The sequence below is a fragment of the Oryctolagus cuniculus genome, chromosome 3 (assembly GCF_051225735.1).
Source record: "Oryctolagus cuniculus isolate XC-2025 breed Fujian yellow rabbit chromosome 3, ASM5122573v1, whole genome shotgun sequence".
Classification (NCBI taxonomy): Eukaryota; Metazoa; Chordata; class Mammalia; order Lagomorpha; family Leporidae; genus Oryctolagus; species Oryctolagus cuniculus.
In genome coordinates, this window is record NC_142869.1 from 37,272,270 (window position 1) to 37,288,940 (window position 16,671).

Consider the following 16,671-nt stretch of genomic DNA (forward strand, 5'->3'; position numbering starts at 1 on the left):
AGTTTGTTATTTGTGCTGCCCCAAGTTTTCTGTATCTTTACTATGTGTGGTTTTTTGTGTTTTTTTTTTTTTTTTTTTTTTTTTTTTTTTTTTTACAGGCAGCGTGGATAGTGAGAGAGAGACAGAGAGAAAGGTCTTCCTTTGCCATTGGTTCACCCTCCAATGGTGGAGCTGTGCTGATCCGAAGCCAGGAGCCAGGTGCTTCTCCTGGTCTCCCATGGGGTGCAGGGCCCAAGCACTTGGGCCATCCTCCACTGCACTCCCGGGCCACAGCAGAGAGCTGGCCTGGAAGAGGGGCAACCGGGACAGAATCTGGCGCCCCGACCGGACTAGAACCCGGTGTGCCGGCGCCGCAAGGCGGAGGATTAGCCTAGTGAGCCGCAGCGCCGGCCTGTATCTTTACTATGTTTTTACTTGATGTATCAAAGGTCGAAAATGTGTTTTAAACTCTCCCACTGTTGAACTGAAATTTTCAACTTCTTCCTGTAATTTTCCACTTGATATATTTTGATGATTTGGGGATGATGAGGGTATATATAATTTTAAAAATTTTAAAATCTTTTTGATGAATTAATCTTTTATCCATTAAATAGTGATTTTTTTCTCTCCTTAATAACACTTTTTAAACCCTTCTTTATATATTATTTTCAATTACTGCTTTCTTTTGATTAATATTTATGTTAACCACTTTTTTCACACTTTTATTTTAAAATTTTTCTTATCCTTACACTTGTGTCTTAGATATGTCCCTCATAAGATTTAGCTGGATTTTAAAGAAAGATATATCAGACAACCAGTGCCACGGCTCACTAGGCTAATCCTCCACCTGCGGCGCCGGCACACCGTGTTCTAGTCCTGGTTGGGGCGCTGGATTCTGTCCCAGTGGCACCGATCCGAAGCCAGGAACCAGGTGCTTCTTCCTGGTCTCCCATGCAGGTGCAGGGGCCCAAGCACTTGGGCCACCCTCCACTGCCCTCCCGGGGCCACAGCAGAGAGCTGGACTGGAAGAAGAGCAACCGAGACAGAACCGGCACCCCAACCAGGACTAGAACCTGGAGTGCTGGCGCCGCAGACAGAGGATTAGCCCAGGGAGCCGTGGTGCCAGCCCGCAGTATATGTCTTTTAAATATGTCTCAACATGTTATAGCGCTACTTATAGTTATTTACTTACTTTTAATTTTTCTTATTTTAATTTACATATTTATGGGATAGTATGATAACTTGATACATGCACAAGGGTAATTTGAAAAGTTACTAGAGAATGTAATTCAAGATGAGTATATTTTGGTGCAAAAAAAATATTGAAATCCATGCATAACAGGGGTCTTCAAAAAGTGCATGGATGGTGGGGCCTGCATTGCTTGCAGCACCAACATCCCATAGTGGAGTACTGATTAGAGCCGGCTGCTCTGTTTCTGATCCAGCTCCCTGAAAATGCACCTGGGAAGGCAGCTGAAGTTGGCCCAAGTATTTGGGCCCCTGCTACCCATATTGGAGACCTTTCTGGCTCTTGGTTACAGCCTGGCCCATATCTGGCTATTGTGGACATTTGGGGAGTGAACCAGTAGATGAAAAAAGCGCGCTCGCTCACTTTCTCTCTCTCTCTCTCTTTGGCTCTCTCTCTCTCTCTCTCAGTCACTCTGCTTTTCATATAAAGATGTCATTGAAAAAAAGTTCATGGAAAATTTGTGTTGTGAAAAAAGTATACATGGACCTCAAAATGTATGCACCAAAATAAACTTACCCTTCAATTCCATATTGCAGAAACTTTGAAATCCCCTCATATAATAAGGATCAAATTAGATTAGTCAGTATTTCCATCTCCTTAAACATTTTTTTTAAAGATTTATTTTATTTATTTGAAAGAGTTACAGAGAGAGGTAGAGACAGAGAGAGGGGTCTTCTATCCACTGGTTCATTCCCCAGTTGGCTGCAACGGCTGGAGCTGTGCCGATCTGAAGCCAGGAGCCAGGAGCTTCTTCCGGGTCTCCCATGTGGGTGCAGGGGCCCAAGCACTTGGGTCATCTTCTACTGCTTTCCTAGGCCATAGCAGAGAGCTGGATCGGAAGTGGAGCACCGGGGACTAGAACTGGTACCCATATGGGATGCTGGTGCTTTAGGCCAGGGCTTTAACCCACTGCACCACAATGCCAGCCCCATCCATCTCCTTAAACATTTAAAAGATTTTAAATTCATACTTAATAATTTTATATGTTTTCAGACTACAGTGTCATATTTCTCCAAAAAAATGATTCCATTATCCAGTGTGTATGAATCAATTGGAGTAATTAATGTTTCTCTATGGTTATCATTGCCTTATGTATGGAAGTTTTGACCTCCTTTCTTCTATTAATTCATAAAATATATAATAACTGTAGTTACCTCATCATGCTGTAGAACACTAGAACTTGTTCCTTCTACCTAGTTGTGTCTATGCTCTAGTAATCACTGTTCTGCATTCAGATCAACATTTTTTAACCTCTGCATGTGAGAGGGAACAAGCAGTATTTGTCTTTCCATGTCTGACATTTCATTTAGCATGGTGTCCTCTAGTTCCATCCATTGTACTACAAATGATAAGATTTCATTCTTTTTTAATGGCTGAATAATATTCCAATGTGTGTATCTACCACATTTCATTTATCCATCAATAAATAGCTAGGTTAATTCTACATCGTAGCTACTGTGAATAATAAATGTAGAAGTTGCAGCAACCTCTTTGATATGCTCATTCATTTCCTTTGGATCCTACCCAGAGATAGGATGGATGGATCATATGGTAGGTCTGTTTCTAGCTTTTAGAATAATCATCATACCATAATGGCTGTGTAATTTATATTCCCACCATCAGTGTATAAGAATTCCATTTTCTCCACATTGTTGCCATCATTTGTTTTTTCCTTTTTGGTCATAGCCACTATAACTAGAATGAGATATTTCAGTGTAATTTTGATTTGCATTCCCCTGAAAGCTAATGATATTGAGCATTTTTTCATAAATTTGTTGGCCATTTGAATTTCTCCTTTTGAGAATTGTCTATTTTTATCATTTACCCATTTTAGTTGGATAATTTTATTTGCTGTTTCCAAATTTTTGAGTTTCTTATATATGAGTATTCTGGACGTCAACCCTTAGGTGAGCAGTTTGCATGTATTTTTTCTGTTCTGGAAGTTGTCTGTGTTGATTGCCTCCTTTCTTCTGCTGTGCAGAAACTTTATTTCTATATTACCTTGTTTGTCTATTTTTACTTTTGCTGTCTGTTCTTCTAGAGACTTATCTATAAACTCATTGCCTATAAAAACATCTTGAGTGTTCTCCATATGTTTTCTTTGAGTACTTTTAATTCATACGTTTAGGTCATTGATCCCTTTTTTTAAGAAAAAAAAGATTTATTTACTATTTGTAAGTCAGAGTTACACAGAAGGAGGCAAGGAGGGAGGAAGGGGCCGAGAGAGAGAGAGAGAGAGAGAGAGAGAGAATGAATTGATTTTCCATCTGCTGGTTCACTCCCAAGATGGCTGCAATGGCCCACGGCTGGGCCACGCTGAAGCCAGGAGCCAGGAGCCTCCTCCGGGTCTCCCATGTGGATGGTAGATGCCCAAGCACTTGGGCCTTCTTCTGCTGCTTTTCCCAGGCCATTAGTGAGGAGCTGGATCAGAAGTGGAGCAACCGGGACACAAACTGGTACCCATAAGAGATGCTGGGGTCGTAGTTGGTGGCTTTACCTGCTATACCACAATGCTGGCCTTGATCCATTTTTAAAAAGGTTTATTTATTTATTCATTTGAAAGGTAGAACAATAGAGAGAGGATGATATGGGGGGTGGGCAGGGAGAATCTTCCTTCTCTCTGAATGGACACAATGCTACAATGCTGGGGCTAGGCAAGACCAAAGTCAGGAGCCTAGAACTTCATCTGGGTCTCCCATGTGGGTGCAGGGGCCCAAGCACTTGGGCCATCTTCTACTGCTTTCCCAAGTGCATTAGCAGGGCGCTGGATTGGAAGTAGGGCAGGCAGGGCATGAGCCAGCACCCATCTGGGATGCTGGTATTGCAGTTAGCAGCTTAACTCACTGCCCCTCAGTGCTGACCTAACCCCCTCCCCCAATCCTGCCCCCACTAATTCATTTGGAGGTAATTGTGTAAGATGGGGCAGTGGGGCTAGGGGACTATTTCAGTCTTCTGCATATGGATATCCAGTTTTCCCAGTACTACTTATTGAAAAGGCTGTCCTTTCTCCAGTGTGTACTTTTGATGGCTTTGTCATGAATCTGCTGTAGATGCGTGGGGTTTATTTCTGTGATCTTTATTCTATTCTTCTGGTCTGTGTGTCTATTTTAATGCCAGTACCATGCAGGTTTTTAAAAAGGATTCTATTTATTTGTTTGAGAGGCAGAGTTATAGAGAGAGGGAGAGACAGAAAGAAAGTTCTTGTATCTGGTGGTTCACTCCCCAGATGGCTGCAAGAGCTGGCGCTGGGCCAATCTGAAGCCAGGAGCCAGGAACTTTGTCTCAGTCTCCCACTCAGGTGCAGGAGTCCAAGCACTTGGGCCATCCATCTTCCACTGCTTTCCCAGGCCAAAAACTGAGAACTGGATCAGAAGAGGAGTAGCCAGGACACAAACCTGCACCTGTATGGGATGCCAGTGGTGCAAGTGGAGGCTTAGCCTCCTATGCCACAGCTCCAGCCCGCCGTGCTGTTTTTTTGTTTTTGTTTTTGTTTTTGTTTTTGTTTTTTTTTTTAAGCTTTTTATTTTGTGAGAGAAATGCATAGGAGAGTGAGGGCTTTAAGGGAGAAAGAAAGTCCAGAAATTAAGTTGGGGTCTGTACGGAGCTGTTTTTTGTTTGTTTTTGTTTTTGTTTTTGTTTTTAGATTTATTTATTTATTTGAAAAGCACAGTTAGAGGCAGAGAGAGAGAGAGGTCTTCCATCTGCTGGTTCACTCCCCAAATGGTCACAATGGCCGGAGCTGGGCCGATCCAAAACCAGGAGCCAGGAGCTCCTTTACCCACGTGGATAAAGGGTCCCAAGGACCCGGGCCATCTTCTACTGCTTTCTTGGCCATAGCAGAGAGCTGGATCGAAAGTGGAGCAGCCAGGACTCAAACTGGTACCCATATGGGATGCCAGCACTGCAGGTGGCGGCTTTACCTGCTACACCACAGCACTGCCCCTTCACGCTGTTTTAATTACCATAGCTCTGTAGTGTATACTGAAATCACATATTGTGATACCTCCAGTTTTTTTCTTTTTGTTCCATACTGTTTTGCTTTTGTGTTTCCACATAAATTTTAGGATTGTGTGGAGATTTTAATAACATTGTTCCAATTCATACACATAGGAGATTTTTTCATTTTTTGTTTTATCTTTACAATTTTTGTAATTTTCATAGAAGTCTTACATCCTTGGTTAAATTTATTCCTAGGTATTTTATTATTTTGGTAGCTACAGTGAAGGAGATTGCTTTCGTGATTTCTTTTTGAACAATTCACTATTGGTATATAAATGTCCTATTCCTGTTTGTTGATTTTGTATTCTTTTTTTTTTTTTTTTTTTTTTTTTTTTTTACAGGCAGAGTGGACAGTGAGAGAGAGAGACAGAGAGAAAGGTCTTCCTTTGCCATTGGTTCACCCTCCAATGGCCGCCGCACTGCGGCCGGCGCACCGCGCTGATCCGATGGCAGGAGCCAGGTGCTTCTCCTGGTCTCCCATGGGGTGCAGGGCCCAAGCACTTGGGCCATCCTCCACTGCACTCCCGGGCCACAGCAGAGAGCTGGCCTGGAAGAGGGGCAACCGGGACAGAATCCGGCGCCCCGACTGGGACTAGAACCCGGTGTGCCAGCGCCGCAAGGCGGAGGATTAGCCTAGTGAGCCGCGGCGCCGGCTGATTTTGTATTCTACAAATTTGCTGAACTCATTTATAAGCTCTAATAGTATTGGTGGAGTCTTTAGGTTTTTATTCATATAGAACCATATCATCTGCAAACAAGGATAATTTAACTTCTTCTCTTTCTATTAGTATGCGTTTTATTTCTTTCTCTTTTATTTCTCTCTCTTAATTACTCTGGTTAGTTTCAGTACTACATTGAATAAGAGTAATGAGAGTAGGGGCAGGCATTTGGCCTCGTGGGTAAGGCACCACGTGGGACACCCAGAACTCATATCAGAATTCTGGATCAGAGTCCTGGCTATGCTTCTGATTCCAGCTTCCTGCTCATGTGGACCCTGGGAGGAAGCAGGTGATGGCTCAAGTGGTTGAGATCCAGATTGAGTTCTAGGCTCCTAGCTTCAGCCTGTGCCAGCCTTGGCTGCTTTGTGTGTCTCTCCGTAGGCCTTTCAAATAAATAAATAAATAAAAACTTTCTAAAACAATGCCAGTTGAGACCTGCCTCCCATATCAGATGTCTGAGTTTGAGTTGTGGCTCTGCTTCCAATCCCAGCCTCCTGGCAATAGGCATCCTGAGGGGCAGCAGGTGTTTTCTCAGGTAGTTCAGTCCATCCCACCTATCTGGGAGATGTGGATTCAGATCCCTGCCCCTGCTTTGGCCTTTCCCAGACCCAGCCATTATGGGCATTTGGGGAGTGAACCAGCAGATGGGAGGTCTGTCTGTCTTCCTCTCTGACTCTCTGCCTTTCAAATAAATAAAAATTAAAAAAAAAAAAAAAAAGCGTGCTGAGAATAGACATCTTTGTCTTGTTCCAGGTCTTGAAGCAAATGCTTTCAGCTTTTCTCTATTCAATATTAGGTTGGCTTGAGTTTACCATATATATAAAACCTTTATTATATTGAGGTAAGATCCTTCTATACATAATTTGTTCAGGGTATTTATCATGAAGACCTATTGAATTTTTGTTGAATTTTTTTTGGAATCTACTGAGATAATCATGTGATTTTTATCCTTTGTGGTGTATTTGTATTTATTAATTTTTCATAGGTTGAACCATTTTCCATTCCAGGTATAAATCCCACTTGATCATGATAAGTGATCTTTTTAAAATTTTTACTTATTTGAGAGCCTAGGAGAGGGAGAAGAAGAAAGAGAAAGATTCTGTCTGTTGGTTTTCTCTTCAGACACCTGCAGATGGCTGGGACTGAGCCAAGCTGAGACCCGGAGGAGACAGGAGCTCATACTGGGTCTCCCATGTAGATGGCAGGGACCCAATTACTTGAGCCATCACTGCTGCCTCCCAGGGTCTGCATTAGCAGGAACCCGGAGTCAGCAGCCTGGAAGGTTTCTGCTGACAATATGCTGTTAGATTCATGGAGGTTCTCTCAGTGTGACTCTGCATTTTTCTCTTGGAGACTTTAGAATGCTGTCTTTGTGTTGTCTTTCAGTAGTTTGACTGTAGTGAGCTGTGGTAAGGGTTTTTTCTGGTCTTGTCTGTCTGGGACCCTGTGGGCCTCCTGTATGTAGATGTCCATGTCATTCCCAAGATTGAGGAGTTTTCAGCTGTTGTTTCATTGAACACAGTTTTTTTCAGTGGTTTTTTTTTTTTTCTTTTTTTTCCTTTTGCTTAAAAGGCAGGGCAAAGGCAGTGGGGAGCTCTTCCTTATGCTGGTTCACTCTCCAAATGCCCACCACAGTGAAGGCTGGACCAGGCCGAAGCCAGGTGCTAGGAACTCCATCCAAGTCCGCCACGTGAGTGGTAGGGGCCACACACTTGAGCCCTCACCAGGTGCCTCCCAGGATGCATCAGCAGGGGGCTGGATTGGGAGTGCAGTAGCCAGGTCTCGAACTGGCAAGGGTCACAAATAGCAGCCTAACCTACTGCCACGACACCTGCCTCCAGTGAATAGATTTTTATGCCTTTCCCCTTTCCTTCACATTTGAGAAGTAGAAGATTTGTTCATTTTATTATAGTGTCCTAGCAATCTGGCTGGCTGTCTTCATACTTTATTGTTTTATTTTCATTTTTTCAAAAGATTTATTTATTTATTTGAAAGGCAGAGTTACAGAGAGGAAGAGGCAGAGACAAAGAGAGGTCTTCCATCCACTGGTTCACTCCTCAAATGGCCACAACGGCTAGAGTTGGGCCAATCTGAAGCCAGGAGCCAGGAGTTCCTCTGACTTTCCCACGTGGCTACAGGGGCCTAAGCACTTGGACCATCTTATGCTGCTTTCCCAGGCCATAGCAGAGAGCTGTATTGGAAGAGGAGCAGCTGGGACTCGAACCGGCACCCATATGGGATGCTGGCATTGTAGGCAGTGGCTTTACCTGCTATGCCACAGTACCGGCCTCCTTTATTTTCATTTTTCTTTGGGATTTTTTTTATAAGACCTGTCTTCATATTTAGATTTTCTTTCTTTTGCTTAATCTAGTCTGTTGTTTAGGCTTTCTACTGTATTTTTTATTTGATTTATTGAGTTCTTCATTTCCTGTGTATCTGTGTGATTCTATTTAAGATCTCCCCTTCTTTCCCTCCCTCTCTCTGCTGAATTTCTCATTCATATCATGCACTGTCTTCCTGATTTTCTTTAACTGTCTGTGTGCTCTTGTATCTTATTTATAATCAATCTCTTGAGTTCTTTATCGGGCTTTTTGTCAGTCTCCTACTCTTTGGGGTCTGTTGCTAGCGAGGTATCGAGTTCCTTTGGAAGCGTTGTGTTGCCTTGCTGTTTCATACGTCTGTGTCAGTGTATTGAGATGTGCCCGTCTGTGTATTGGTTGTCTCTACAACTTGTGAGATGGTTTTCATAGTAGCTGGATTTGTTTTCAAGTGGCATCCTTAGATGTAGGTTTGGGTGCCATCATATAGCCTCCTTTTACCTTTGGTGCCATCAGCAGTGGGAGTCTGGGCTGTTCTCCCATCCCAGCAGGGGCAGGGCAGCGGTCAGGGGAGCACAGGTTCGCGATCCTGGTGGGGCCCGAGGTCCTAGCAGCTGCCTGAGGCACAGGCCAGTCCCGTGGTCCCTGCAGTGGCTTGGGGCGTTGTAGGGTCCTGAGTCTGCAGTGCTGACTGGGATGCTTTGGGTCCCAGCAGGGAGCTAGGGGTGGGGGCCGGGATAACAGGAACATCACTGTCCGTGTTGGCAGGCTCCCGAGGGTTGGCTGGCAACTCACAGGGGTCGGACGAAGGTTGCGAGTGCACAGCTGGAAGTGCTGGTGCTGCAGGTCCCAGCTGCGGGGAGCACTGCTCTGGGTGTTGCAGGGAGAGTAGGGAGTTGGGTCCGAGGGAGCACGGGCCTCTACTTCTCTCATCCTGGGGCAAGATCCTGCTGCTGTGAGGTCCATGCGTCCTCTTGTAGTGCAGTGCTGCCTGGGCGAGGGTACTGGGGTCCCTGTTGCTATGCTGCGTCTGGTTGGTTTCCTGAGGCTGAGTCTTCCATGCTAGTGTAGTGGGAGTGTCTGGGGGTCCCAGGAAGTGGGTGTGGCAGGGCCTTCTGTGCCCTAGGACAGTACCGATTCGGCCGGGGCAGTTGTGCAGCCACAACATGGGCAAGGGACTGTGAGTGCCTTCTCTGAAGCAAGCTCCTTGCGTAATCCAGGAGCTTCGCCTGCTGGCCTCCAGGCCTGTGACGTCCGCATCCCCTGTGCAGCTGGACTGGCTGCCAGCCTGAGGCTTTGTGCTGAGGCATCCCATTTCCCCCAGCCAACCATGGGGCCGGGTTTCTCACTGGCCTTTGCTCCTCTCTTTATGTCACCCCAGGTTTCTGTGTCCTGCAGGCTCCTGTACCTCCCTTCCTGGGTTGCAGAGTTTTCCCTCATGTACTACCTGGAAGTGCGGCTATTTATTTGTTGGTTTGGTTTTTCTCTGTGGAGGAGGAGGAGGAAAATGCTGGGCACCAATCTCCAGGTCCTCTCTTCTTCTTCTTCTTTTTTTTTTTTTTTTTTAAAGATATATTTATTTGGAAGACAGTTACAGAGAGGCAGAGGCAGAGAGAGAGAGGTCTTCCACCTTCTGGTTCACTCTCCAAATGGTCACAACAGCCAGAGCTATGTGGATCCGAAGCCAGGAGCTTCCTCCAGGTCTCCCACGTGGGTGCAGGGGCCCAAGGACTTGGGCCATCTTCTACTGCTATCCCAAGCCACAGCAGAGAGCTGGATTGGAAGTGGAACAGCCGGGTCTCGAACAGGCACCCATATGGGATGCTGGCACTGCAGGGCAGCTTTACTGGCTACGCCGCAGCGCCGGCCCTTTGAAGTCTGTGTCTGTTCCATCTGGCAGCTGGCCGCTCTCACGTGTGGCTCCTGTGGCCTGCCTTCTTTGTGGTCGATGGGTCAGGTATATTTTTGTTTCTTTGCATGCCTCATATGGTTGTGTTGGAAATTAGACGTTTTAGATGATGTATTTTAGTAATTTTGGGTACTGGTCCCCCCACCCCTCAGCAGTTATGGTTTCCAAGATTTGCTTGTTTATTTGTATATGATAGGCTGGATTATTGCACAGGAGTTTTTTCTTTCTCTTTTTGTTTAAATATTGATTTATTTATTTGAAAGGCAGAGTTACAGAGCATGAGAGAAGTCTTCCATCCTCTAGCTGGCTCCCCAGATGGCCGCAACAGCCAGAGCTGAGCTGAGCTGAAGCCAGGAGCCAGGAGCTTCTTTTGGGTCTCCTATGCGTGTGCCGGGGCCCAAGGACTTGGGCCATCCTCTACTGCTTCCCCAGGCCATAGCAGAGCTGGATCAGAAGTGGAGATGCTGGGACACAGACCAGCACCCACGTGGGATGCTGGCACTGCAGGCTGAGGCTTTACCCGCTCCGCCGCAGCACAGGCCCCAGGAATCTTTCTTCATCTTGCCCTCTTGCACCCCTAATGGGGGACCCCTAACAGGAGGCAGGTTTGCCTGTGCCCACGTCAGGCAGGGCTGGGCGTGGCTCTAGCAGAGTTCTCTGAGGCGGCTCCTTGACCACACCCAGCTTGAAGCTCCACTCACGCCTAGCTGATTGGTCTATGGATCGCAGCAATGCCCTGCAGCATCAATTGTCCACAGACTTAAGCAATTAAACTTGGACTCCATTGAAGGAATAGTCAGTGCTTGAAATTTGTTCCGACCCCCAGCTGGCTTTTTTCCCTTGTTCTTCCAAACAAACAAGCTGGCCTAAAGTTTAGCCACCAATGACATTCTCAGTTTCCTCACAGTTGCTTTTCTCCACAGTCTCTGATATTTACTTATTTTTAATTTATTTGGGAGGGAGGGAAGAGAGGAACTTCCTGAATACTTGCAAAGGCTGTTACAGGACCGGGGTTGAAGCCAGGAGCCAGGAGCTCAATCCATGTGGGTGGCAGGCATTCACACTGAAGCCATTGCTGCTGCCTCCGGGGGTCTGCACTGGCAGGACGCTGGGGCTGTTAGCTGAGTGAATCCGGGTGCTTATCTCTGATGCAGGAAAGAATTCAAAGAGAAGCTGTAGATCACATTTGTGGAGGAACAAGATTTACTAGAGAAACAAAAGTACATACTCAAAGCTGGTAGGGCAGGCTCTAGGGTGAGCTGTATCCCCTTATGTGGTCTGGACGAATAGGGGGTGGTGGTACTGAATATAACCTTGAACGAGTTGGAGGTATTCTTGTAGAACCTGCCAACCGGGTCCACTCACACAAAACACAGAAAGCAAATCCCTGCCATCAAGGTGGTAGAGAAAGGAGTTTATTGCAAAGCGCAGAGAAGGAGCTGGGCAGCTATCGCTTAATTCCTGGGCTCCCGGAGCAGCTACGGTGAAGGTTCTTAGAGACTGAAACTGGGGCTGAGAGGTGCGTGATGCACTCACGTCCAAGTTCCTGGATGGTCAGTGATGCTCATGACCTCTCTATGGTTGGGCCCTGACGCTGGGCTCTTTAGGGAATTTATGATGACCAGGTAGGTTGGTCTGGGGGTTATGTGCAGGTGGACCTGGAATTCCCCTAAACAAACCCCTGTGGCCAACACTGGCCATTAAGGTCCTATCTATTGGAGAAGCAAATGGCTTCCTGGGTCCGATGATTAGAGCCTTGTGAGGCCAATTGTATCACTCTGTCAGTTCCGTGAATTCCTTTTGATAAAGGATAGACAAGGACACCTTGGGCTAAGGGAAATAGAGAGGCTGGGTGGTGCTTTATATTATAGGGGTTTGGCTTCAGTGCTACTTTGGGTGGAGTTTTCCACACAAGGGCTGGGATTTCCAGGAATTTGGTGACTGCTCAATTTCTGGCCTTTTTAGGAAGTCTCAGAAGTGTCATGGCATCAAGTACATGATGGGTGTGAGTCATGGTGATTCTACTATAACGATATTGTATTAGGCCATGGGCCACCACGGGGATGCCATCAGCAGCCGTGTTAGATATTTCCAGCCAGCACTGGTTCTGGGTGGTGGCTTTGCTGCAGTAGGGATTTTGGGTTGCTGACCACGGAATGAGTCTTAGAGGCATTCCTGGGGGAGGGAGGGTATGGTCACGTATTTCCTCCAGCTCTTTTTCTGATCTTACCTATAACAGAGCTGGGAGCTGGAGCAAGGATTGAACCCAAATATTCTTCTTTTTTTAATTTAACGATTTACTTTTACTTATTTGAAAGAGATACAGAGAGAAGTAGAGACAGAGAAAGGTCTCCCCAAATGGCCACAATTGCCAGAGCTGAGCCGATCTGAAGCCAAGAAACTAGGAACTTCCTCCGGGTCTCCCTTGTGGGTGCGGGGGCCTGAGGACCTGGGCTGTCCTCTGCTGCTTTCCCAGGTGCATCAGCAGGGAGCTGAGTAGGAGGTGCAGCGGCTGGTGCTGCAGCCCAGGCCCATAACCTGCTGTGCTACAGCCACGGCCCCAAACCCAAATATCCGGATGTGGAATGCTGCCATCTTAACCCGCATCTGAACCACTGGGTCAGACTCCCACCCCTCCCCCACCATCAGTGCTTCTGAGAGCATCCTTAGGCTTGACTTTCTCCATACTGTGTTACAACAGAAGTTGGTTCCTCTGGGAAGAGAGCAGGAGCTGTGAGTTTTCTGTCTGCTTTGTTCCCCAAGGACAGTCTCTGAATCAGGGCATGAACTGGAACTGGGGGCAATGGCATGCTTTTCTCTGAGCGACATTGTTCCTCCAGGAGCTGCGAGCCAGGTGAGAGAGGTGACAATACACTGAGGCCTGGCACTTCTTCAGGACACTGCTACCTCAGAGGCAGGGTCAAGTGAACGAGGCCCAAAATCCCCAGATGCTCACAACAGCTAGGGGCTGGGCCAGTCTGAAGCCAGGAGCCAGGAACTCAATCTAGCTCTCCCATGGGGGCGGCAAGGACCCAGGTGGGCCATTATCTGCTGCCTCGCAGGGTGTGTGTTAGTTAGCAGGAAGCTGGATTGGAAGTGGAGGAGCTGGGACTCGCACCAGGCTTTCTGATATGGGGTGCAGGTGTCCTTCCCAGAGCATCTGGCACTGCAGTCACTTGGGACTTAGTCTCAGCAGGATGTGGTACGTGGGGGCAGGATGTGAGGATGGCAGCGAGCCACTCCGGGGAAAGTAGCCCTTGGATGGGAGCCGGCAGGAGGGAGCCCTGTGTCACCGGCTGCACCAGGCTCAGGCGGCATTGCCACCTTGCTGTCTAGGGAGGAGGGAAGAAGGGAGTGGTTCTCAGTCCAAATACTGCAGGCACTGTGCCTCCTGGATTCTAGTAGATTTGCTGGCAAACGTTTCTTCATGTGCTGTATGTCATCGGGACTACTTGCAGACTTTAAATGCTTGTTTTCTCAAGAAAATAAATTGCACCTGTTACTTAGGGATGCAGGTTCCTAGAGCTCCCCACTCTGTCATGCCAGAAGTCCCTGCCTTTCATTTTCACTGATAATGGGGTTCTAGCACTGTGATTTTTCCTCTGCTCATTGCTTATTTATGATTATATTTCATAGAGTTTACTTTTCAACTAAAAATTTATGGATACAAAAGCCTTTTGGTTTTTGGTTTACTTGTTAAATTATTTTAGTTTCTTGCATTGTAATCAGATCATATCATTGGTAATATTTCTACTTGAAGAACTCACTGATTTTTTTTTGCCTTAGAATTGCCAAAAAATTTTTTTTTGACAGGCAGAGTTAGACAGTGAGAGAGAGAGAGACAGAGAGAAAGGTCTTCCCTTTTTCCGTTGGTTCACCCCCCAAATGGCCACTAATGGCCAGCATGCTACAGCCGGCGCATTGCGCCGATCCGAAGCCAGGAGCCATGTGCTTCCTCCTGGTCTCCCATGTGGGTGCAGGGCCCAAGCACTTGGGCCATCCTCCACTGCCTTCCTGGGCCACAGCAGAGAGCTGGACTGGAAGAGGGGCAACCGGGACAGAACCGGCGCCCCAACCGGGACTAGAACCCAGGGTGCCGGTGCCGCAGGTGGGCCACAGCAGAGAGCTGGACTGGAAGAGGAGCAACCGGGACAGAACCGGCACCCCAACCAGGACTAGAACCCGGGGTGCTGGCGCCACAGGCAGAGGATTAGCCTAGTGAGCCTTGGTGCCGGCCAGAATTGCCAATTTTTAATAAATTTTCAATGTGTGCTTGAGAAGCTTTTGTTTCTATTGTCAGGGTTTGTGAATATCCAAAATAACTACTTACTAATATGCTGTTTAGATATTTTCTATTTTTTCTTTTGTCCTGTTGACCTGCTTTCCACTAGTATCTGTCTATCTATTTCCTAGCATCTCTGTCATTTCTGTCCATTGTTTTGGAGTTTGTTTTTTTTTTTTTTAAGAATTTATTTATTTATTTGAAAGGCAGAGTTACAGAGAGGCAGAGGCAGAGGGAGAGAGAGGTCTTCCATCCACTGGTTCACTCCCCAGATGGCCGCAACAGCCAGAGCTGCGCCAGTCTGAAGCCAGGAGCCAGGAGTTCTTCTGGGTCTCCTGTGTAGGTGCAGGGGCCCAAGGACTTGGACCATCTTCTACTGCTTTCCCAGGCCATAGCAGAGAGCTGGATCGGAAGAGGAGCAGCCGGGACTTGAACTGGCACCCATATGGGATGCCGGCATGGCAGGCAGCGGCTGTACCTCTATGCCACAGCGCCAGCCCCTGTCCATTATTTTGTAAATAGATCTTCATAACTACTGTATCTTCATTGGGAAATATGGCTGTTTGGATCTAAATCCTGTCCTAGAAATAATGTTCACGTAACTTTCCAATCAGTTTTGTTGTTCACTAACAATTATGTTAATGGAGTACAGAAGCATTTTATTTGTCCTACATTCTACTCTCATGACCTTAAAAAGAACAAAGCCTTTCTGTTTTTATTTTCACTAAGCAGTTGCAAAAGATCTGCCTGTGGATTCACTGGAAGGAGAAGATTTTGAGAAGGAGTTCTCATTCCTGAACAGCATCCTGAGCCCCAGCCCCTCGGGCACGGGTGAATCTCCCCCGGAGGGCCAGACGGCCTCTGGGAGCCCCCGTGCCAGCCGCGCGCCCCCGGAGTCTCCCGTGGGGCCCGAGCCTCTCGCCCACGCGTCGCAGTTCCTCCCCTCCCAGCTCTTTGACCTTGGCCTCCATGCTGCGGGAGCGTTCAACAGTGAGTATCTATGCAACACTTGGATGGACGGGCCTGATTTTATCCTGGGAGGGACAAGTGTGTGCTTGTTGATGCTGGGATCAACAAGGAGTTCAGTTTTAACTTCAGTACTACTGGATCAAATCTGCTGTCACATCTACCAACTGGGGGAAAAACCAACTATCATTGCCACTGGAATCTCTCCACCGGCCTTAAACAAGGGCTGCTTGCTGCCGCCTGCACCCAACCCCATGCTTCCTTCATTGACTTTCCCTGGTGTCAGGTTTAAAACACCTCCACCTGCTAGGTTACTGAAACACTCAGGCTCCCTTCCTGTGGGCCCGGAGTTGACAAGAAGAGAAAGGGCATCTCCCAAGGCTGGTTTGGGGCGGCCTCACGGGCAGGGACTGAGGGAAGAAGCCTGGGGCAAGGGTTTCCCTCCCTCAGCGCCTCTGCTGTTCCAGCCTGTGCCCAGCCCTGCACCTTGGAAGCCTTGTTGTTCCCCACACCCACATCGCTTACTGAGTCCCGTGAGTTCTGTCTGGGAAACGCGGCTTCCGGCCTGTTCCTCCTCTTCCCCGCCACACCCGGAGCCCTCGGACCCTCAGTAGGTGTCCTGGGTTGCTGCGAGAGAGCTCCTAACGGGGCTCCAGTGCCCAGTTCAGCCTCCGCTCTACCTCCCGAGTTCTGTCTCCAAGAAGCAGATCCTGAAGTCAGCTCCTTGCTTACATTTTTAAAAAAACGAAGCACCGTGGGCTCCAGGATAAAACCTGCCAGGCCGGCCTGTCCCCCTTCCCTGCGCTGTCCAGTGCTCAGATCCCGCGGAGACGTCTCTGTTGAGTGGCTTTCTCTTGCCGTGTGCCCCGCTGGAACCCCAGCACCAGATTCCCAGTCCTTGAAGCCTCCCACAGCGCCTCCCAGCGACCGGGCCTTCTCCTCCTCTGGCCTTCCCCAGAGCTGCGGCTCGTCTGCTTTCATGGCTGTTACAGTCCTAGTTTGTCCTGCCTGTATCCCTGCCCTGCGTCCCCTAGATTTTAACCTCTGAAAATGCCTTTTTGGCACACAGCAGTATCTCAGTGCACGATAGCTCTGTAGTACGTGCGTGCTTTATCTGCAAGCATGCCAACGCCATGATCTGCGCGGTGATTCATCTTTGTGCTTCCATGAGAGCAACATAAAGTTGACTCAATAAATAAATATCAGTTAAATAATCAGCCAGATTTGTTGAATAGCTTAAATGAACGGAC

At 47.5% G+C, this 16,671-nt stretch overlaps 1 protein-coding gene across 13 annotated transcripts in view; it reads left to right on the plus strand.

The window, feature by feature from the left end:
• ICA1L (islet cell autoantigen 1 like) overlaps positions 1–16,671 on the plus strand; it is a 93,704-nt gene that overhangs the window by 60,367 nt on the left and 16,666 nt on the right. For 12 of the 13 annotated variants that reach the window (XM_089330041.1, XM_089330038.1, XM_089330044.1 and 9 more), the window contains one exon: positions 15,185–15,445. In XM_089330041.1, the coding sequence (XP_089186167.1) occupies positions 15,185–15,445 (261 nt within the window). The remainder of the gene's footprint in view (positions 1–15,184; positions 15,446–16,671) is intronic. The other variant, XM_089330043.1, reaches the window with a different exon arrangement.